This window comes from Carassius auratus, chromosome 1, assembly GCF_003368295.1.
Source record: "Carassius auratus strain Wakin chromosome 1, ASM336829v1, whole genome shotgun sequence".
Lineage (NCBI taxonomy): Eukaryota > Metazoa > Chordata > Actinopteri > Cypriniformes > Cyprinidae > Carassius > Carassius auratus.
Window position 1 is genome coordinate 27,909,802 of NC_039243.1, and position 23,887 is coordinate 27,933,688.

At 36.7% G+C, this 23,887-nt stretch overlaps 1 protein-coding gene across 1 annotated transcript in view; it reads right to left on the bottom strand.

Moving 5' to 3' along the window:
* Positions 1–354: 354 nt before the first annotated feature.
* Positions 355–23,887, bottom strand: part of LOC113106191 (E3 ubiquitin-protein ligase MARCH4-like) — a 30,139-nt gene continuing 6,606 nt past the window's right edge. The window contains exons 2-3 of the mRNA XM_026267870.1: positions 4,856–5,011; positions 355–592 (exon numbers count right to left, since the gene is read on the bottom strand). Of these exons, the coding sequence (XP_026123655.1) occupies positions 377–592; positions 4,856–5,011 (372 nt within the window). The 3' untranslated portion in view covers positions 355–376. The remainder of the gene's footprint in view (positions 593–4,855; positions 5,012–23,887) is intronic.

Genomic DNA, 23,887 nt, shown 5'->3' on the forward strand with positions numbered 1-23,887 from the left:
CAATTTGAACTGGAAGTGGCTTTGAATCACACCTATGCAGGAATCAGTTTCAGTTTCTCAGTCTTTCAGGATTTCCAATGCTAGGCATTTTATTCAGTAGATACACAGAAAATGCTTGGTATTAAATGAAATGCAGTAATTACGCATGGCTGCCTGAAAAATACAGTCCTCTCAGTTCTGCTCGTACATTTGTGTTTTAAGAGGAAAGTGGGCTTTTAATTCAACATATTTTATTCAGTTTCAGCTGGTTCCAACATATGTCAGTTGCCAGGGATGCCACAACGTACTATTATTAAAAAAAAACATTCTCAGACTGGTAAATAAAAACAAACATGAAATAACCACAGTGTTGGTTTTGATGACCAGGTGGCTGCAGTTATTGAGCATCCAATGACCTACCGATGCACACCAGGTCCATGAAGCCATACATGGCGTAACAGATCTGGAAGAGCAGGTCCTGCCGTTGCCACTTGGCCGAGGGGCTGAGGGAGGACCAGACCAGCCAGGAGATACTGGCTATCAGGAACAGTGAACCCAGAACAGCTGCAGCTATCTGTACTTTCTCTATCACTGTCAACGAGATGGCCTGCCACTGGAGACACACAGAAATATGAACTAATAGATAGAACAGTACCAGTATCACATTTTAGCACACATGAAAAACACACAAATCACTGCAAAATACAGGCAAACGATAATAAAAGTGACTTATCAATTCATAATATATAGAACGATAATATATAAAAGATACAGTACTGTTCAGAGGTTTGGGCTCAGCAAGATTTAAAAAGAAATGTTTTATTAATACTTCAGTAAGGATGCATTAAGTTGATCAAAAGTGACAGTAAAGGCAATGCTACAAAATATTTCTATTTCAAAATAAATGCTATTTTTAAACTTTATATTCATCAAAGAATTATGGAAAAACAATTTATCTTTGTTTACACAAAAATATGAAGCAGCACAACTGTTTCAACACTGACACAAATAAGAAATGTGTCTTGAGCAAACAATCAGCATATTAGAATTATTTAGATTGATTAAAGTGATTAGAATGACACCGGAGACTGAAATAAAGGCAACCGAAAAGTCAGCTTTTCATAACAGGAATATATTACATTTCACAATACATTCATGAACAACGTGTCACACACTGTGTCCGAAAGAACGTTGAAGACTTCGGTCAGAAAAACATTTTTTAATAAATCCAAAAACAAGGGGTAATCCAATCTAGGAATGTGTTAGGATTATGGACTGTTTTGTGTTGTTTTCTCTCTCCACATGCCCGTTAACCAGTTTCTCCTGTGTTTCCTGCCAGTATGTGGTTTTCCTGTTCCTGGTCACGTTTTGTTTCATTAGTCATTCTGTACACCTGTGTTCCTCCCAATTCCCTTTTTTAGCCTGTTTATGTAAGCTGTTCAGTCTGTGTTTGTCGGGTCTACCAGATGTGTATGTGTGTCTTCTTTCCCTTCCAGGTGTGGATTTACCCTGTGTGTTGGATTTAATAAATGACTGTTTTGTTTATCCATGGCTCCTTCATTCCTTCCAGCAGTGTACCGTGACAGAAGACCCGACCTAATACAGTAACTTTATTTGCATTTTGCCCATTGTTTGTTTTCCGTGTTTATCCAGTGTTTTTTGTTTCCGTTGTTTTCTATGGATCCCCTCGCCTGGAAGTTTACCTTGACAAAAGAACAAGAAGACCTTTCCCTATTTTAGTATGTGGTTGAGTTCAGCCAGCATGCAGTTTTAACAGTGTTCAAATGATGATGCTATGCTGAACTCGCTGTTCTGGATCGGGGCCAATTACCATCGCCCCATCGATCTCCAAGACACCACTGGACTGAGCTGGAGGGAAACAATCATCCGGTGTCTGGAGAGTGTCTACCCCAATCTGTAACATGGCCAGACTTAGAGTGCAGAGAAGAGCTCCACCCCCTGCACAGTGGCTGAGGGTGAGCTGAAAAGGGATTTGGGAGAATGCAAAGCAAAGGAAAACTTAACTGACTTGTTTACCGATCTGCCCCACATACCTTCCTCCTCCATCTGTGAACTCTGTTCCTAACATTCCTGAGTTTAGCCCAAAGAAAATTCCTGTTCCCATGCCTAGCCCAGAAAAGGCTCCTGTTCCCAAGTCCAGCCATTAGAGGGCTCCTAGTCCCAGATTAAGCCCGGAGGCTCACTAATGTATGCCAACCCTCCCTCTCCTGCATCTTCCACCACTGTCGTCTGGCAGCTCAACAGCTCTGCCATCCTCCATCTTCACAGTGACTGCAGAATCCCTGGTCTCTGCCTCCAGCCTCTGAGACCCAGACTCTGCTCCCTTCTCTCTGCAATGGCCCATCAGTCCACTGGCTCCACTGGCTCTCCGTCTCTGCCTTGGGCATCTCTGCCACCTGCTCCACCGCAGTAGCACTCTGGAGTCGTCAACCCTTCCTCCTCCATGACTCCTTCCTCTGTCGGCTCCACTGTGGGTCGCTATTATCGCTGTGGTCTGGGTCCCACCTGGCGCCACATGCTCCAAGTCCCTCCTACTGTCTCCCTGGCTCCTCCCTCTATCTGGGCTACCTGGTTCCTCATGTTGTTTTCCTGGCTCCTTCCTCCACCTGTTCCGCCATGGCCCCCTGAACTCCCTGCTCTGCTATGGCTTCCCAAGCTCCCTGATCCGCCTTGGAGGCCTTCCTTGTCCCAGTCCTTCACCAGCCTCTAGGGCACCCGCCCTCCTCCCTGGTGGAGTTGTTATAGCGTGGGACACCCCTTCCAGGCCGGCGGAGTGATGTCAGGATTATGGACTGTTTTATTTAGCTCTTAAAAAAATCTTACCAACCCCAAACTTTTGATCAGTATTGATTGTTTTATTATTAGTACTATGGAATATCTTTGATGTAAAGATGAATGCAATTCCATTACTGATCAAGTACTTAAAAAGATCAGTTTTCAAAACACTGTTCTTGCCTTCATGATTTATATTTTGATCAATTAGCGTGGTTTTTACATTTCAGGTTTACATCATATCAATAAACACAAATTGGTCTGGCTACTTGCTCACACTACATATTCTTTCACATATGCCCTGTAGTCATTCTTGTAGCTGAACTTGATGCAGAATGAGAGATCTAATCATAAGCAAATCAACTATTGCTGGGTGGTATGACAGTATATATCATTACCCTGAAATAAAGTGTCTATCATAAAGAGATTTTGCTACATTGTGTATTCCATGGTATGCAGATATATCTGTGTAACACAGTACTGCTTAAACATTATACACTATTTGAGTGATAAGGAAACATGCATGAATAAGAAAATAAAGAGTGGGACGGACTTGGTAGAGTTATTAAGTGCAATATGCAGTTAAAAAGAATGCGGTGCTCACGCTGACGAACACACAGCCGACACACACTGAAAGCCCTTCTCTTGACAGCATGCAATGTGACGACAGATCTCTTTCATGTTTTATTGTGCATGAATGGTCAAATATGTGTGCCTGTCGTGTGAAGTATTCAAGCAAACACAGTCAGTTATATGTTAAATAAATTTAAAACAGTTGGATGAAAACCAGATGTGTTTTCAGTATAATGGATCCATGCATTTGGTCTTAAATGGACAGCAGCCTTATTTACCTGCTGATGTCTGTCATTATTCATGTTAACCTTATTTGATTGATACAATGAAGACTATGCAGCGTTTTACTTATACACTTCAATTTCTGTAATATTTCTTACTACCTATTAAATTAACCTAGACTACAGTAGCTGAATACATTAAAAGTTTATTTCATATTTATTTGTTCTGTTGTGCTTTTAATTTTCTAATTTGATTTAAAAATAAAATAAAAATAGCTATATTGAAAGTAGATATTGTTACTGCGAAATAAAATTTCTCATACCATGAAATAAGATTCTGGTCATATTGCACACCCCTAAAATCAACCATCGAAAAATAACTAATGTTAAAAAACAAACTCTGTGTGGGTAATTCGTAACTTTATGTTTCAACCAGAAATGTCAATAGAGAGGCCAAAGTTCTGTAGTGCACCTTTAAAATAGCCTATTTATCATCTGATGGTCAGATCAAAAGAAAATCAAAAGAGACTGAAAGTAAAATCAGTGAGAGCAGAAGCTTTGAACCCAGATAAGCATATAAACTAACAGTATGAAAGGAATAAGACAAACACAGTGCTACTGCTCTCAGAATTGTGGTGGTGCAAGGGCACAGGGATCATATGGCTATATTATGGTGCTGAATGACTACCGTATTCATATTTTATACATGGTAACCCAAGATGCAATATATGTCCAGAGTGTGTGACCTCACTGATGCTCTGTTGTCTGAATGAGTGCAATGTTCCTTAATGCCATGTTCTGTCATATAGCCTTGCCAGAAGAGTGGAAGAACGGACTGATGTCGTATGAATGCCCATAGTTTTGAAATGTATTGCCCATGGCGTTGCTCAACAGATACACGTGGGTGTCATGTTCAGATGTCCACACACTTTTCCGATTGCATTGATTCACAAAACACTTATTCAGTGATCTGAGCTGATCAAGTCTCAAGTTAACAAATCACTGAATCGGTCTTGTCTGGATCAAAATGAGCCAACCAGTAGTAATATGATCCTCAGAGCTCAAGTGTTCTGACTTTCTTAAAATGCATAATGTCAGACTAAGCTCTACCCACTCTACCTTATCTAAACTCTATCCTATCTGTGGGACAGGGGCATTAGACCCATCTCTTTTAAGAATTTTGAGTAGGAGAATGAAGTATATGAAATAAAATAATAAATAATATTTTTGCACCATACTTTTGCACTTTAGTACTAAATCCACATAAGCCCAGGCAGGCAGTGAGTTACCTGTAGCGGGTTCTTGGTGCTGATGGCGATGACCTGGTATTTGTAGTAACAGAGTTCACAGCTCCAGGATCCTCTCTCACTAATCCACTTAATAAGACAGGGCTCATGAGTGCAGCGTACAGAACCACTACAACGACACGGGCTCAGCAGCTCCCCCTGCAGGACACAACACATACTCACATTAGCAGTAGCTAATCTTCCGATTTTTCTAACAATCCCGGGAACCCCTGTACATGAACACCAGGCTTGTTGATAAATAAGATAAAATGCAACAATATATTTTCCTTACACCTTGAATACGCTTGTTTCCACTATGGGATTAAAACATAAAAAAGGGTAATTGCAAGTTTTAACGTCACAATTTTGACCTTTTTTTTTTTTCTTCTTACAATTGTGTCAGAATTTCAAGATATAAACTCAGACTACAAACTCAGAATTCAGACTTTTTCCTTGCAATTCTGATTTATCTCTCGCACAACCCCCCCCCCCCCCCCCAAATTGTGAGTTTACATATTGCAATTTAATAAAAATTTTCATTTCTAGCTGGCATGAAGATATGAAAACTTGTTTCTGCCACATTAATTTTTTTTACAGTTCCCTTGTTCTCAGAATTGCAAGTTTATTTCTCACAAATTTTGACTCTATATTTTGCAATTTTGCCTCTTTGCAATTAATTTTTTTTTAAATCCTTAATTAATAATGCATGTTATTGATCTTCAGTTGTGCATATGTTTGTTTCTTTTTTTTTCAGGACTCCAATCATTTAATTTCCTTAAACCCCACCCATGCAAGCTTGTGTTGATCTCAAAATCAACCAACAACCAATGCACAGAACCAAATCCCCAGCCTTCATTTTCTTTATTTTTCAATAATCCGTTACACCCTATTACACTCTATTCAAATATCATGCAAAAGTTCTCTATTTTTTGTAATATAAAATAAAGCAAACTTTCTCATATTCTAGATTCATGCACACAAACTGAAATATTTTAAGAGTTTTTTTTTCATTATGTTTACGACTTACAGCCATTAGACCTCTAGAATATTCAATTTTGAGCTGGATTAGTTTGATTAATTTTGAGTATAAATACTGGGTACCTCTTGGGCTTAGAACATACAACCTCAATTATGGGAAAGATTACTGACTTGGCAATGGTCTAGTAGACAATCATCAACACCCTCCACAAGGAAGGTAAGCCACAGAAGGTCATTGCTGAAAGGGCTGGCTGTTTGCAGAGTGCTGTATCAGAATATATTCACAGAAAGTTGACTGGAAGGAAAAGGTTTGGTAGGAAAAGGTGCACAAGCAACGGGGATGAACACAGCCTTGGGAAGATTGACATGAAAAGCTAATTCAAGAATTTGGGAGAGCATCATAAGGAGTGGACTGAAGCTGGAGTCATCGCATCAAGAGTCACAACACTCAGACAGCTTCAGAAAAAGGGCTACAGCTGTCACATTCCTAGAACCAAGCCACTCCTGAACCAGAGAATAATGTCAGAAGCATTTCACCTGGGGTAATGAGAAAGAGAACTGGACTGTTGCTCCGTGGTTCATGGTCCTCTTTTCAGATGAAAGTAAATTTAGCATTTCATTTGGAAATCAAGGTCTGGAGTCTGGAGGAAGACTGGAGAGGCACAGGATCAAAAGTCTAGTGTGGAGTTTACAAAGTCAGTGATGATTTGGGTGCCATGATGCCTGCTGGTGTTGCTCCATTGTGTTTTATCAAGTCAATGCAGCCTTCTACCAGGAGCAGAGGTGTCAAGTAACGAAATTCAAAAACTTTGTTACTGTACTGAAGTAGAAATTTGGGGTATCTATACTTTACTTGAGTAATTATTTTTCAGCCGACTTTTTACTTCTACTCCTTACATTTTCAAGCAAGTATCTGTACTTTCTACTCCTTACATTTTAAAAATAGCTTCGTTACTACTTTTTCTTTCCGGATTGTCATCATTAAAAAAAAAAAAACCTATCCAGATAAATCGCGCCATTCGGATGAAGTGAATTTGATTGTGGTTGGATGAGAAGTATAAGCATATACCATTCCGACACCCTATTGGTTTGTATGCGATCCATCGCACCACATGACACAAATCACATCACATTACAGCAAGGACATAGCCAGTTTTGGGTTTGTTTTTCAAAAAATAAATTTCTTAAAAATAGGGTTTGGTATGGAACCGATCGCCTCAGAGTCAGTCTGCTTAAATTTCAAATGAAACCGGCGTTAGACCGGTCTCCTCTCGTCTTTCAGTGCGCTCTTCAATCCGCTGACCTCGAGAGGAGCAGCGCGAGCTTAAACAGAGACGGAGGACACAAGGTATGTGTTTATCGATAAATTTTTTTGAATATCTGTATCTTTGCAGTTCTTTGTCATAAATACAGTTTACAAAAGGTCATGAGGGAGCAGTCGGTTTCCCATCTACTGTAAAGTTTTCGCTTGTCACAGCCGTTTCCTCCAGCGAAAATCTAGCCCTTAACACATATGAACGCATGCTTTAATTACACTGATTTAAATATACTTAATTTAATCATACATACTTTATACATACACTAGCTACTGTGCAAAAGTCTTAAGCACGTTAGTATTTTCACTTAAAAGAATGGTGTTCGGCCAGTTATTTATATATTTTGCTGTAGTGTGTCAGTATAAAATATCAGTTTACATTTCCAAACATTCATTTTGCCGTTGTCAGGCTGCTTGTGCATTCAAAATCGCACTTAATTATTATTAAAATGAATGGCAAACTGATATTTCCTATGGACACACTACAGCAAAAGATATAAATAACTTGCTTAAAACCCTTTTTTGGGGTGAAAATGCTATTTTTTTCTTTTCCATAAGACTTTTGCACAGTACTGTATTTTGAAAACAACATTGTTGCTACTTTATAAAGAATGAGCATACAGTAATTCACAGAACTGATTAAAGACAGTGACAGACAGCACTCATCTTAACTAAATATCAGAGTGAGTGACAGAGATACAGTAGAAACATTTTGTGTGGTTTTGTATTAAATAATGACCCAGATTGTGAAATACATTTATTAGTCTTAGAGTAAAGAAAGCACAACTTCAGAGAAATGAGAGCATCCAAGGTGAAAGCTTGGGATTTATTTTAAATATTTGTAATGTTCTTTAATGTTATCCATACTTTTTTGGAGGTTCTTTTTTTTTAAGTATTGGTTCAGGCACCGGTACCCTTTTAAAAGTATCGAAAAGGCATTGGCCCTACTTAAAAGTTATTATTTCTCAGTACTGGCTCATTTACCAAATGGGTGCTTTTCTCTTCCTCCTCCACAAATTAAGCTTCTGTAGGTAGTTCGGTAGCAAGACATTTTAATAAATTATCGTTTGCGATTGATGACGCGATTGACAATGTTGTGATAACTAGGCTTTACCAACTTTAAAAACTCATTACCCCCCGAACACTGGACATATCAGATGTATGTACCGAATACAAGAAGCTATCAATCAAGAAGGTATCAGGATTATGAGTTTTTTTTTTTTTTTTTATCACTTGGATTAATCATTTGTTTTGACAGCACTATAATGTTTATTGTATATAGACAATCATACAAATGTAATTGTTACTAAGCCTGCACCAATGTTCTTGTCCATTGCCCTCGCAGATTCCGGCAGCTAAGCTTGGGTGTACATTTACATTCCATTAAAGGTTATTCATGACATGCCTATGAAGTTTGACTTTTTGCACCATAACAATACTTATTGGCAACTAGTCATCATATCTCTAGCTCTTTAATGTATTTGCATTGTACTAAAATGAGTTCATTTTCAATGGGCATATATGTGGCTGAACAGGTAGCCTACTGCATCCCAAATTTTTCAACATGAACATTTTAATATAACATTATAGTCATTATGGCCTTTAGACATGGCCCAAGCTTTTGTTCTTAATGGCATTTTTCCCTTACATTACTTTTTACTTTTATACTTTAAGTAGCTTTATAAACCAGTACTTTTACACTTTTACTTGAGTAAAAAGCTTGGGTTGATACTTCAACTTCTACAAAAGTCTTTTTAAACCCTAGTATCTATACTTCTACTTGAGTAATGAATGCCAGTACTTTTGACACCACTGACCAGGAGATTATGGAGCACTTTATGCTTCCACCTGCGGACAAGCTTTATGGAGATGCTGATTTCATTTTGCAGCTCACCTGACCTGAACCTCACATAGAATCTATGGGGTATTGTGAAGCGGAAGATAAGTAACATCTGACAAACAATACAGAAGAGCTGGAGGCCGCTATCAAAGCAACCTGGGCTTCAATACCACCTCAGCAGTGCCACAGGCTGATCGCCTATGTGCCACGCCGCACTGAAGCAGTATTTCATGCAAAAGGAGCCCCAAGCAACTACTGAGTGCATAATTAAACCTGCTTTGGAGGTCTTTTGGAGATCTTTTTTTATCTCTGAGAAAATATTCTAATTCTAATTTTTAAGCTGTAAGTGATAACCATCAGAATTAAAACAAAAAAAAAACTCTTGAAATATTTCAGTTTGTGTGCAATGAATCTAAAGTTAGCTTTTTTTTTATTAAATTACAAAAAATAAAGAACTTTTCCATGATACTCAAATTTTTTGAGATGCACCTGTACATCACAGGATGGAAGATCTTTCGCTATTTCCATTTCATTGTGACTTTCAGAGGCGGACACGTTTACAAAATCCAGTCTTTTTAAAAGGAAATCCATGCCATTAGTAGTCAAAAAAATCGCCCCTTGCACAATTTGATTGTGTTCAAGTTAGTCAATTCGTCAAGTTAAACATCTACATTACTGAAAATAGACAATTTCAACAAAAATAATATATTACAAAATCATAAATATTAGACATTTCACAACCTAAACTAACCTTGCCATTTTTGCGAAAAGGTCAAAATAGCAAGTTTTTCAAATAATAATAAGCAGTGAAGCAATTACAACATCATAATTATTATGGCATGACAGTATTGTATCATCCTAACATTTTAGACATTATGCCCCATTGCCCCTTAAAAATGTAAATACTTCAAAAACATGCGTATCATAGAAGAGGTATATTAAAGCCACTGAAGGCATGTATTGCATTATTAATGTATTTTCAAATAATGAGAACCACTTAAGAGTTACTTGGGACATGCCCTAGTGACCTTCACATAAACCATACCCAAGGGACATTCATTTGGGAAAGATGGTTTAACAGTGTAGCTTGTCTTTTTAAAAAACTGTCCCCAGTTTGACTTCAATAAATAATGAAAACTCCAGAATCTCTTTTCAGCGGCAAAGGGACATAATTTGATTGATTACCGCTTTGCAGTCCATGTGACTCATGCATAAACTGAGACAACAAACCTCCTGCCTCGAAATCATACGTCCACTGCAGGCTGAAACATTTCAAGTGCTGCATGTCAAAATATCTTCACAGAAGCCTTACAGCAGTAGTTACGATGTTTCAAAACAGCTCGTGTTTCAAACGTGCCTCTAGTGAGATTTGTGTGGGTGAAAAATAGTTGTCTAATCCAGTATGTGTTTATTTTGACTCATTTAACTAGTATGAGGAATATCTTTACATCCGTCGAACTGGTTACATCGGTAAGATCGGTACTGTCAAAATCACAAAATTAATTGCACAAGTGTGAACATTCATCACAGGAAATTCCATTGTTTTATAAATAGGAACCACAATGACGGCATCTATCATTTGGCCTTATATACACATACAAGTACACGTACACATGCACATACCGTAATGAGGGATGATCAGATAAATGGTCACTGGCAACAGTGAGTCGGGACTTGCTCACTGTTTGGAGCTGCGTCAAACTGACCCCTATGGCACTAATAGAAATTACCTTCCTGCACTGATTAGAGTCAGTGAATTGTCTGTTTTATATTGCCTCAGCTTAGCACCTATAAGGGGTACTGGATTTCCATCAGCATAAAGTATGAATTATTTACCCACAGCGTTCTCAGAAGGAGATATTTAAGGAGAGATCAGGATGTCAACTTAAATTCCCTTCAAGTTGTGCTGGGAAAGAAAACAGAGATCACTACTTTGCCCTGGAGCTCTGAGGAGCGGCGCTAATGAGCGTCGTTTCCAGCAGTCAGCTTGATGTTCCTCACTGAACTGACAAACTCATTTAGCTCTGCATGCGCAGGGTTTTGTCCAACTCTTTAACATGACGCTTGTAACCGCTCCTGAAGGTTTTCTTCTGATTAAAAGGATCACACTTCAACTGATGTGTTAACGTTTAATGTTTTTTTTTTTGTTGCAAAGAGTAAGCATCATCGTCATTACGTCATCTTGATCATATTTCGGCACCGCCTTTGGATATCATTCAACAACTTGACATCTTATGTCATGACACTGTAAAAAACTGAAATAAAATAAAATGACATTCCATCCATGTTACAGTTTAACCAAGTCGGTAGCTTAATGAACAGTAACAGTCAATAACACACTTCATTAACTTGCAAATGAACAGATGAAATCCAAAGAATAAACAAACATACGGTGTGCATCTTCTAAGCAGAAATCCAGGAGACATTAGGAGACATTTAGGCATTCTTTCTAACCAATAATCTTCTTGGTCAAAAACTTAAAAAATGACTTAAATATTTAAATAAATACATCTTTTCCTGTGACAGCTACAACGCTCGTTCACAAACCTCTGAAAACTCAGTCCCGATCTGGCTCACATCTGAGCAGCTGTTTATCCGGTCTCATGGGAAAAATGTGAGAATGTGAAACCTGAAATATGTTGCACCAGGTACAAACTGCAGCACTTTTTGCACAGTTTTATTCTTACTGACACAAATCAAGACCAAAGGCGAAAGTAAATCATAATAATTTTTTGTCTGTTCCTTACATAAGTGTGTTGCATGGCTTGAATATTTATTTATTGTCAACTATTCCAATGCAAAACTTTTGTCATAGACCTAATTTAAGATTTTAATGTAGTTTTCCTAAGTGAGCATGGCACTTGTAATGGAAATGCTAAGGTCATGGGATCAACTTCCATAAACACATAAACTGATCAAATGTAACTTAAGTGACTTAAATGCAACAGCAGGTGCTGTGGTGTCTTCTGAGATTGAATTTTGTATTGCATTTGTTGGCGGCATAATGTCATTCCGGCTGCCTCAATTGAGAAAAGTATTATATTCCAAAGTAAGAAAAAAAAAGTCAAATATTTACACAAGTTTTATAATGGTTTCTTTTCTGAAATGTCACATTCTCAATGTCATATGCAGCCAACATATGAGACGCTTATAACATATAAAATATGCTTATAGTCGCTAATAACGCTACAGTTTCGCTGGTGAGGTGCAGAAACACACCTACCAGAAAGTCAATCTTTTTTTAATGGCCCTCCAATAGATTTTAATGAAACTGTTGTTCTGCTCGATACATCAGAGAACTCAGCGAATTTCAACAGCACACTGAGGTCATCAATTAGCAATCCGCGGCCCAGATCCTGACTGGAGTGAGCATGTTCAAGATACAGTTTAGATGCACTAGTTTTCTCAAATACATTTAGGTCCACATATTTGATTCAGTCTTATCCAGTCAAATGTATTTATGCAAATGTTTGAGCTGTAAACAAATAGCCTACTCAGACAAAAAAAAAATAATAATGATATGAGACAGCAGATTGCCAACTACTTTGGATGAGGACCCAGTGTCATTCACAAAAAGAGAAATCTATGATGTGAATGAACAGAAGAGTTTGCTTTTATTGTCCCTGATTAATAAGTAAAAAGTGTCTCATTTGTTCAGTTCATTTCTTGTGAAGTGATAGGCTGTGCTTTTGTAAGAAACAAACCATGGTTTTATGGAGGAAGTGTTATTATGGATTATGGACTGTTAAAAAAATTACAAACGCAGCTTTTCACTTCACAAGACATGAATTGATGGACTGGAGTTGTGAGCATTGCTTCTGGATTAGTGTGACGTTTTTATCAGTTGTTTGGACTCTCATTCTGACGGCACCCATTCACTGCAGAGGATCCATTGTTCAGTAAATGATGCGATGCTACATTTCTTTAAATCTGTTCTCATGAAGAAAAAAAAACTCATCAGCATCTTGGATGGTCTCAGGATGAGTTCATTTTTGGCTGAACTATTATTTTAACAATTTACAATGAAAGTTTTCAAATAGAACAATTCCTCTGGAAATGTTGATCCTTTGCAAGTCTTTTGGCCCCTGCAAGAAACTTGCTGAAGAGAACAGGTGTTTAAGGTCATATCAGTATGTCTGCATACCTCTTTATTAAAACCAGACTGTTTTCCAGTCTAGACTTGGGCCAGACTATTCAAGGCTGGTGTTAATGTGAAGAGGATCTGATCAAAAAAATTGTCTTTGTGTTCACCCAGACTGACCTTTATCGCTGTTTTAAAGTCCATTTTAAAGTCCATTTAGTTACAGAAACAAAAGGCAACACAGCAAACATTCTCTGTACTTTCAGAGCTTTGAATAAACTTTCATTTATTTAATGAATATATAAAATATTGATTTGCTGATTAGATTTTTTATCCTTCCTCACTATTTGATTGTTATTTCCCTTGCAGTGGATTGCTCATAACTCATGGTGTTTTTTTGCAGTGGATCTTGCTTCAGGACCCAGATTTAACATTTGGATAATTAGCACTGACACAACACAAAAATAACTGGATACGTCTATAAGGTAAACTGGCTGTTTTTCTGAAAATATTTTGTAGAGTTTGACAAAGTCGCATACTCTTTGGCGTCAACTTGTGAAGGGTTATTTTCCTCCTGTTTAAAAGTTGATGACACTATTTATTTTGCCATTCTTTATCTTCTTTTTCTTGCATTTTCTCATTGGCCTGTAGCATTGCTCATTTCTGCTTTCTGCAACCCACTAGTTGCAACACACTAGGGCTACACACTAGTGTTCATCCACTGTTTGTACCAGTGGAATCTACTAGATTTATTTACTCCCTGTGAAAAATGATGCAAATTTGAGATGTGCATCTATTCTTAATCTCTAGTACAGGAACAAATTGGCTCGTAACACACACATGCGTTCCCACACAAGCTCACACATTCACTCACACATCTCCTCCCTGCTCATACTGTGGCACCTAGTGCAATTCAGTGTGGCAAATGATCCAGGTATCATTTGACAAGAAAAAGCAAGATTAGAGGCAAACTACCCTTTTACTCAGTGTACCATGCCATCCTGTAGTTATAGCACAATATCAGAAAAAAACATGTATTTCTCACCATTCAAAATCAAAATCATTCAGTATTAGTGTGGTTTCCTAAATGACTGATTTGAAATATCTAGAGTGTGGCCTCAAGAGAGTCCTTGGAAAATGTGAGTAAAACTTTTATTTATAAAAAGAAAAAGGCTGATGTTTATTGCATCCAGAAGAGAGAAAAGTCAAAAATGAGATTTCTTTAAAATCTCGAATCGAATGGAGATCTCCTGCTTCTCAAACTTGTCCCCTGAGATAAAAACTCTAGCACTCTCACATGTATCTCCTTCAAGAAAAGTATCTCCTTCAGAAAAGATCTCATCATCATCATACACTGTGCTCAGATCGTTCTCCTTAGCTATAGACACTGGATCTCTCACATATAAATTAAATTAAAATTGTATGCGTTTAGCAGATGCTTTTATCCAAAGCGACTTATATTGCATTCAGGCTAACAATTTTCTCCTAATATGTGCTCCCTGGAATTCGTACCTCCAACCTTGTGCTTGCAAACCCAATTCTCCCAAACCCAAATTGAGCTCAAGGAACATTTGTCTCTTTTGTCTCATTTGTCTCTCAACAACGTTACAAAGTGTGTAAATGTCAACTGTCTGATTATGAACTCAAACATTTCTACCATATAATTTGATTAATAATACAATTTGTCAATTAATAATCAAGACGGAGTCATAAGCAATTTATGTGCCTTTCAGTAAAGAAAAGCTCCAGGATTTTTTCTGTAAATCAGTAATCATCATAAAGGCATCAAAACTGATTACTATTCTGCACTATTACTATACTATTCACACGACTATTTCCAACAACAAATTGTGCCTAAGCACATAAACATTATCCTATTAAAAGTACATTATCCTTATTTCTTCATGATATCTATTTTAGGCTTAAACTCTGAATTTATGCCCCCCCCCCCATATTTAAAGCCTTTCATTTACTTGACTTGGTGCACACTTTGCAAAGTTGAGATATTTTATAGAGCTTTAAAGGATACACATGTGAGGGATCCAGAGTCTCTAGCTAAGGAGAAAAATGATGATGATGATTTAAATGAGACAAAAGTGAGAGTGTTAGTGTTTTTGTCTCAGGAGACAAGTTTGAGAAGCAGGAGACCGGAACTAACATTAAACTGGAACTTCTAAAGCATTTATTAATCTTAGTTAAGTTAATCTCAACATTTAATAATATATTTTTAAGATTAAAAGATTTTATTGATGCTATTACTCCTTTTTTGTTGTTAGAAATGAGTCTTAAAATATAGATGCCTTTGCAGTTCACACAATACAAAACTGCAGCAACATACTAAGTTGTCAGTGCTGCCCTGCAACTTTATTAATAAAATTGTTTCAGAGCTGAAAAGCTACATAACATTTCTCAAAGACAAGGTGGTAATGGCGATGTTCTTGAAGAAGTTAAACAATTAGAAGAGACACTGTTGCCAAACACTGTTGAGAGACACACAGACCCAAGTAATTCACACCCACAAGAGTGTTTTAAGGACAAAAACCTGATAAATGTTTTGAAATACATCATCTAAACAGTGTCTTGAGGTGTGGTTATAGTATATCCATATTATATGTATTTGGAAGTGAGTGACAAAGGGAACACTTAATCGGTTAAACAGATATGCGATAATCTCAAAATAGTTATATGTAAAGAATATATGTCTATCACTATTCAACATTAAAATCAAGATTTAAGATTAAAATCAGAAACATTTACCCTCTACAATAAAATAGTAGTTCATCCTCACCTCTTACCTCCTCTCTGTCAATCCGCACTATCTCTGACACATTGGCAATGTGTGAACATTTAAACTCCAACTTCTGTAATGTGTTTCTATCCATCCGGACAGTATCAGCACTCCTGCTATTGCTGCTACTGCCATTCATTTCCTTATGTGTTTTGAAGCTGTTTATACTTCCATTAAATTAATGAGACAAGCCTGTAATGATAGAGAGATATCTCACACAATCAGTACAACTGTCTACCTTCACGAAGAAGAGTCAAGTTTCCCGGTATTCTGAAGCACATATGTAACACACTTGAAGAAAGGAGTTAAGTGTGTGGATCATCAATACTGTCAGTCACGCTAAACGTAATGCGCACAATGGTTAACCTTTTCTTTTCCAAGTCTGCTTTGGGGTTCTGTACCTGGTGGCTGCCTCCTACTGGATACCCACCACAGCTGTAAAAATACTACAAATATACATAAATCAATCTGTCAATATATTCTATATTTCCCCACATATAAGTGTTCACATGTGAATTTGAGAATCAGAGTATGGATGTATTATATGCAACCAAAGTACACTTATCAAAGGTACAGTGGTCATCCATGCTGGTGTTGTCATTGAATGTACAGCTAAGGGTGTGTGAGTGTGTGTCATTCCAGAAAAACACCATTATAAACATTTGTTGAAATGTACTAAACAAAAAAATTAATTATTAAGTGCTTTAATATATTTATTATGAATCAATTATTGTTTAAAAACAAATAACTTTGGATGGTGGTTATTCTTATAAACATTTTACAAGTATATGTATATGCATTTTTTAATTACTGGTCTTTTGCCTTGTTATATAGGACAGTGGAGAGCTGAGAGAGAAGGGAGAGAGAGGGGAATGCGTTCGGGACATGACCCAGATCAGGCTTGATCTTGGGTCCCCATGAGCTCAATAGTCACTTAAACATCATGAGTGACCTACACCTCTGCCTCAACAGTATATGTATCTTTAGATGTCTGTACAGCTATGCTGTAGAGATTCTGCTTAAAGGAATATTCTGGGCTCAGCTGACAGCATTTCTGGCATTTTCATTACCACAAAACAATGATTTCAAGCTGCTCCCCTTTTTATAAGCAAAAATTGACATTGCAGTGAAGCACTGTAAAAATGTGAATCTTATAATCTAATAAAAGCACTTTGATTGATTAATGCTTCTGTTAAATTACTGTCATTGCGGAAGCTGCATAGAAGACATTAGTGAAATCATGTTAACATGCATACTGTTTATGTCTTGTAACTGTGCCTATTCAGTCTTATTCACACTTAACATTATAAATGTTTCCCTTTAACACACCAAAAAAGTAATGTAAAGAAAAGGAAGGCATTAACTTTGTGATAATCAACATTATGACAAAAAGTGTTTATTGAAATGTACCTTTAACATTCATTTAAAATATATTAAAAACAAAAGTATCATGGCATAATGGCAAAATGTCAGCAGGCTTACCATTTAATAAACGTTTGGATTTGGTCTTTTTTTTTTTTTTTATGAAGAAAACAGTAATATTGTGATATAAAGTTTCTATGTGAATATATTTTAAAATTTCATTTATTAATGTAATGCAGCATTGAATTTTCAGCATCCATTACGCCAATATGCTGATTTGCTGCTCAATAAATATTTCTTATTATTATCAGTGATGAAAACAGTTGTACTGCTTTACATTTTGAGGAAAAGACAAAACCTCTCATTTGTCTGATTAGTCTGATCCCTAAGGTTTTGGCCTTAAAAATTCCTTAGGACCTCCCAGGATACAGTGGCAGTGACTAAAACTTTAGTGACACTTTTCTAACTTTGGAAACAGCCAATCACAGCATGGAAATGGAGAAGCGCCAAATTGAAATCTCCTCATTATCCAAAAGAAACACCTTGTTCTGAGTCTCAGTCCTGTAAGGAGAGATACAGATACCAGATACTATCACTTTTAATTAATTTAATGTGTCCTTGCACAATAAAAGTATTAATTAAAAAAATCTTACTCGTCCCCAAACATTTGAATAGTAGTAACATTCTAAACATGAAAAGATATGTATGTGTTAAAGTGAAAGTCAATATAAATAAAAAGGAGTTCTCAACTTAAATTTGGTAATATAGTGAGCATGCATTCACATTTATGGATAACAAATCAATAAAGCATCAGTGCATTCACATTACTCCACAACAAACTGCTGAAGGTTTTACAATGAAAAAGCTTGATTTTGCTTTAAAAGATTCAAGTTACACTCTTCTGGTTATTGGCCCACTTATCCAATCACTGCCGTGTTTATATGTGTACTGTGTGTTCTGTGTCAAGGCCATCACTTCCTCTCTTTCTGAGAGGATTAGAGTTTCTTATGAGGCTCCAGGTTGACAAGCACAGTATGATTGTGTGTGTGTCATTTCATCCGTCATGAACAAACTTCAATTAACAGGATTATCATGTTAGGCCTTAATCTCAGCACGAGTCTCTGCTCTAAACAGATTAAATTAGCTTTGGGGAAATCTGTGTCTTTGGTGCAGTTTAGTTCCACAGTTATGAAACCTGTATCAAATATGGACACTGCTATTCAGATTCACTCGACTGATTCATCAGTGATCAAATATCCATACTGCAGGGCAATTAAAACTGAATGCGGATATTTCCCAGCATAAAGGCCCTCTGATTTCATTTGACATGCATTATCATGAGTCTAATCCAAGGATGTGGAGATTTTGGAATTGAATGTACATCCATTTGTATGAAGAATTTCAGTCAGGTTTCAGGCCCCACTATAGCACAGAAACTGCACTTATAAAAACTATAAATGACTTGCTTCTTGCGTCAGATCAAGGCTGCATCTCATTGCTAGTTTTACTTGATCTTAGTGCTGCATTCGACACCATATATCATGACATACTCATAGATCGATTACAAAACTATACAGGTATTCAAGGGCAGGCTCTAAGATGGTTTAGATCCTACCTGTCCGAACGCTACCATTTTGTTTATTTAAATAGGGAGTCATCTCATTTATCACCAGTAAAATATGGAGTGCCACAAGGATCCGTCCTAGGTCCCCTTCTATTTTCAATATACATGTTGGTAATATTATTAGAAAATACAGGATTAGTTTCTACTGTTATGCTGATGATACTCAGCTTTCTATCTCAACGAGACCAGATGAAACTTCTAAATTATCTAAGATAAACAGAGTGTGTTAAAAATGTAAAAGATTGGATGTCCAATAATTTTCTCCTATTAAATTAGGATATAAGACAAAGATATGAATTATTGGACCAAAAAACAGTACACAGAATCTAGTCGACTACAGTTTGCAACTAGACAGATGTACTGTTACTTCCTCTACAGTACAAATCTGGGTGTTATTAGACAGCAACTTGTCTTTTGAAAACCATATTTCCCATGTTACAAAAACTGCATTCTTCCATCTTAGAAACATTGCCAAGCTACGAAATATGTTACCTGTTTCTGATGCAGAAAAGCTAGTTCATGCATTCACGACCTCTAGACTGGAATATTGTAATGCACTTCTAGGTGGCTGTCCTGCACCTTCAATAAACAAGTTACAGGTAGTCCAAAATGCAGCAGCTAGAGTCCTTACCAGGTCTAGAAAATATGATCATATTTCCCCAATTTTACAGTCTCTGCACTCGCTACCTATTAAGTTATGTATCAGTTATAAATTATCATTACTTACCTATAAGGCCCTAAATGGTTTAGCCCCGGCATTCCTAATTAGTCTTCTACCACATAACAATCCATCATGCTCCCTAAGGCCACAAAACGGTGGACTTTTGGTAGTTCCTAGGATAGCAAAGTCCACCAAAGGAGGTAGAGCTTTTTCACATTTGGCTCCCAAACTCTGGAATAGCCTTCCTGATAATGATTGGGTTTCAGACACACTCTCTCTGTTTAAATCTAGATTAAAAACACATCTCTTTCATCAAGCATTCGAATAAAGCATCTCATAAATTGTGACTGCAGTTGTATCTGATCAAATGTGCATTCTTACTCTTTATCTTTGGTTAAACTAATTATTTTTATTTTGTTGGAACAGCAGCTACGTTAATTATGTCTCTATTTGTTTCTCTGTTTTGCCACGGAAGCTCCAGTCTGGATCCAGAACACCTGAGAAGAGATGATGCTAGAACTAACTAATATTGTGATTGCATCATATAATAATTGCTGTTAATAATGTTCATCATCTGGTTGAATACGTCTTGTATTAATTATTTTTTTTAATTCCTGTCATATGCATGTAAACTGACAGTCACCACTTATAAGCTACAAATAAATATTGTAGAAACATAATTTTCTGTAAAGTTGCTTTGCAATGTTTTGTATTGTAAAAAGCGCTATACAAATAAACTTGTATTGATTTGAATCCATTTGCCGAATAAATACAGATTCACTTTCTACATTAATTATACATGATGGTTTGCGTTTTTAATGATATGTTGTGCAGCAGAGATGTGTGATGGGAGATCAGAGTGCAACTCATAAGAGAGGAAGAAGAGGCCAGTTTATCTAATTGTGGTATTAAAGCAGAACTATCAATAAAATCTGAATGGCTGATCCTTTATACATAACCCCTAACAGCCTTTGGCGTTGAGTGCAGCTTCAATTTATTGCGCTGGATGTTAGGTCAGCATTACACAGCAGCAGATTCATGGGAGCAGAAAGAAACAAGCCGTCAGTAAGAACCGAGCATGGTGTTTTATAATGAGAAGGATGCAATACCTATGCACGACTTTGTGAGTTAAAGAGGCCCAAAGGGATAGAAAACAAGGAAAAGAGAAACAGTAAAAGAGACAGCAAGCCTAGGCCAGAGTGAGAGGCAGAGCAATGAAAGAGAGAATCCTTGTAAACAGCCTTGAGCGGCGATAAAATAAATCGTATTTCCTGTCATTAGCATTCTTGAAGGGTGGTGAAAAAGTGAGACAGCGAGAATAAAGGGAAGTGCAGTTCTCTTGCTTTTTGCATTGGACTATGTGTAATGTGCTTTCTAAAAGCATACTGCAATGCAAATTTGAAGTGATTCTTTTTAACCAAGGTCATTTTCTATTAAACACACACACTGCCAGAGAAAGATGCAGTGTTGGTAGCTAGTAGAAGTGGCTGTAGTCAAGGATGGACTGGGACTCAAAAACAGCCTGAGATGTTTACTGGCACAAAACAACCCCAAATGTATTAGATATTGCATGATTACAATGCAAACATGCCGCCTGTATTACAATGTCCTCCAAAAGTTTGGAAACACCCAAGACCATGTACAATATCCAGCCTGGGGCATTTCACAATATTTTACTATATTTGAATTGTAGCACTTTGTTTGCATTAGTGATGGGGATTTAAAGTGTATTTCAAAGTTACTCAACAGATTCCTCCAAAACCTCTAATTCCTTCAGAAACAAATCAAGTGGCCGTTTTTAATAGTGAGTCGTTGAATCATTAACTCAGTTAGGTCATTCAAAAACACTGATTCATTCAGGAAGAAAGTAACAAAGATAATTCTGCTCTGACTTAAAAGAAAATGGTTTTGCAGGCAGAGTGTAAATATACAAAGCCCCACATGTGAAACAGAAAAATTATAAATAATTGGTGCCCCTGACTTATTAGTTTGTGGCCTTTTGTCATTAGTTCACATCCTTTGCACACAGAATTCCAGCTTCTACCCTCTGGGCGTAGGTTTATAATCCCCAGGTGTAGAACAAAAAGACACAAAAACAGTTTTGTTCCTGCAGCCATTACTTTGAGGAATAAGTTATAGCTTATAGTGTACTTGGTTTTTATGTATTTTACTTCCTATTTTTTGTATGAGGAGACTACTGAAACAAACAAAAAAAAAAACAACAAAAAAAACAAAAAAAAACAAAAAAAAAACAAAAAATATATATATATATATATATATATATATATATATATATATATATATATATATATATATATATATATATATATATATATATATATATATATAATGTATGTATGTATTATTTATTCTGGACCGATAAGAATTTTTTGATGATGTAGTTTTTGATGATGTGTGATATGTGCTCTGTTTCATATGTGTGTATGTCTACTGCAAACAAAATTCTACCTTCCAGTATAAATAAAGGAACTTGAACTTGATTAATTCTTTCCCTTGTTTTAATTAAACTGTTGCCATTGTAACAAATTCTTAATCTTGTAAATGTGCATCTCTCACAGTAACCTTTACTGCCATTATTATGTAGGGTACAGCTGTAATGGAGTACAGTTGTAAATATTTAAACATTTCTCATGCAAGCTCAAACTGTCATCATCCATGTGCACGTATACATCAGCATTCTTTCTCTACATGGAAAATCTGAATGCTGCATGGTTTTTTAAGCATGTACTCAGTCTAAACTAAATAAAAAATAAAATCTTTAATGATATTCTTTTTCCAATGATTTACTAAAAATAATAATAATAATTTAAGGTGATACTTTCCAATACTCCACTCTGCCTGAACTGAATCTAGTTGATATTTCGGCCTATTGACTATATTTTGATTTAAAGACTTTAATTATAGCAACACGAGGCTTAAAGTCGAAACTTGCATGAAACTGGCATATTTCCAAATGCAAGGGCAAGACTTGATTTTATTCACTGGTGACTGATTGGATTGTGAAGAATATGTGTGCATGTACAAATGATTAATTTCCAATTAAGACCGCTAATATGCAACAAGAACCTTTTCATGGGAATGCCAGAACTTTTCTTCCTTTTTAATTATTGCATGTTTAATTAAACTGGTTTCGACAGCTTACCCACAAGTTGACCGGGCCACTGAGAAAAGTCCTGGTGTTTCCTATTGGCCAGACTTCGCGATAGGTTTATTCTGGCACAGACACTGACTCTCATATTGGGGAGACACAAAGGCACAGCATGGCCACACTGTTCTACATTTAGTGTCTACATTTAGTGCACAAACAATCAATTCTTTAAAAGGAATTTAAGTCATGCTGACTATGTCAGTTTCAGCTATTTGTCACTTCTGTTTATTAACAACATATTAAAAATACTGTAAATGAATGCTTTTATACTTCTTCTGGTAACACTGATGGGACCATGTTTCATGTGAATGACAGATCAATGTGGGTCACAGGGATTTTACCTTGTCAGCATTCTACAGCACCAAAGCACTGCACAGTAATTCTGAAAGAGCGAGAGAGAGAGAGAGAGAGAGAGAGAGAGAGAGCAAATGGGAAAGGAGGAAAGAATGTGAGAACATTTGGAAGAGGCTGTTCTTTCTTGTTTCTTTCTCACCTAACCAACCCCTCCACCACGTTTTATTCTACAAATACCCTTTAGATTTCTTTGAATTAGTAAACAACATAATAAATGGTGATATATATGATATAACTTTGGTCAAGTTAAAATGAGACCTGACTACTTTTGGCAAAATATGGCCAGAAATGCCACTTTATTGGCATCGTCACAAGGCGTTTTGTTAATTTATATTTCTGTAGTGTCACACTTGGTAGTCAGTTGGTAGTCACTTAGTTTGTTCAAATAATGTCAGAAAAAACATAGTCCACAAAGAGTGGAACATTATTTTGAAATCAGTATAAAGCCAAATATGCCATGTGCCCACTTTCTCCACTTTAATAATGCTACACTAAATTAATGATTTAGTCTGTGTCATGTCCAATCACACGGACATGTTGCTCATTTATTCTCTCTGATGAAGGTGAAATGATGTCCAGGTAAGTGGCTTCTCACAACATGGTGTGAAAAAGAGTTAGGCTACTCAAATAACCTCCAGCATCTGTGACGATCCATTTCTTGTCTTCACACCGATTAAAATGAGACCATAGGAGGTCCACAGCATTTTTCCTCAGTGGTTTGTGGGTGAGAGAGACCAAAAGGACAAGTGAAGAAAGAGAAAACTATTATTTTGTGTCCCAAGCATGAAATTGTTCCTGCGTGTTCTGTGTACACATGAGAAAAGGACCCTTCTCGCCCTCCCTGTGGTGTTTAGGGGAACAGG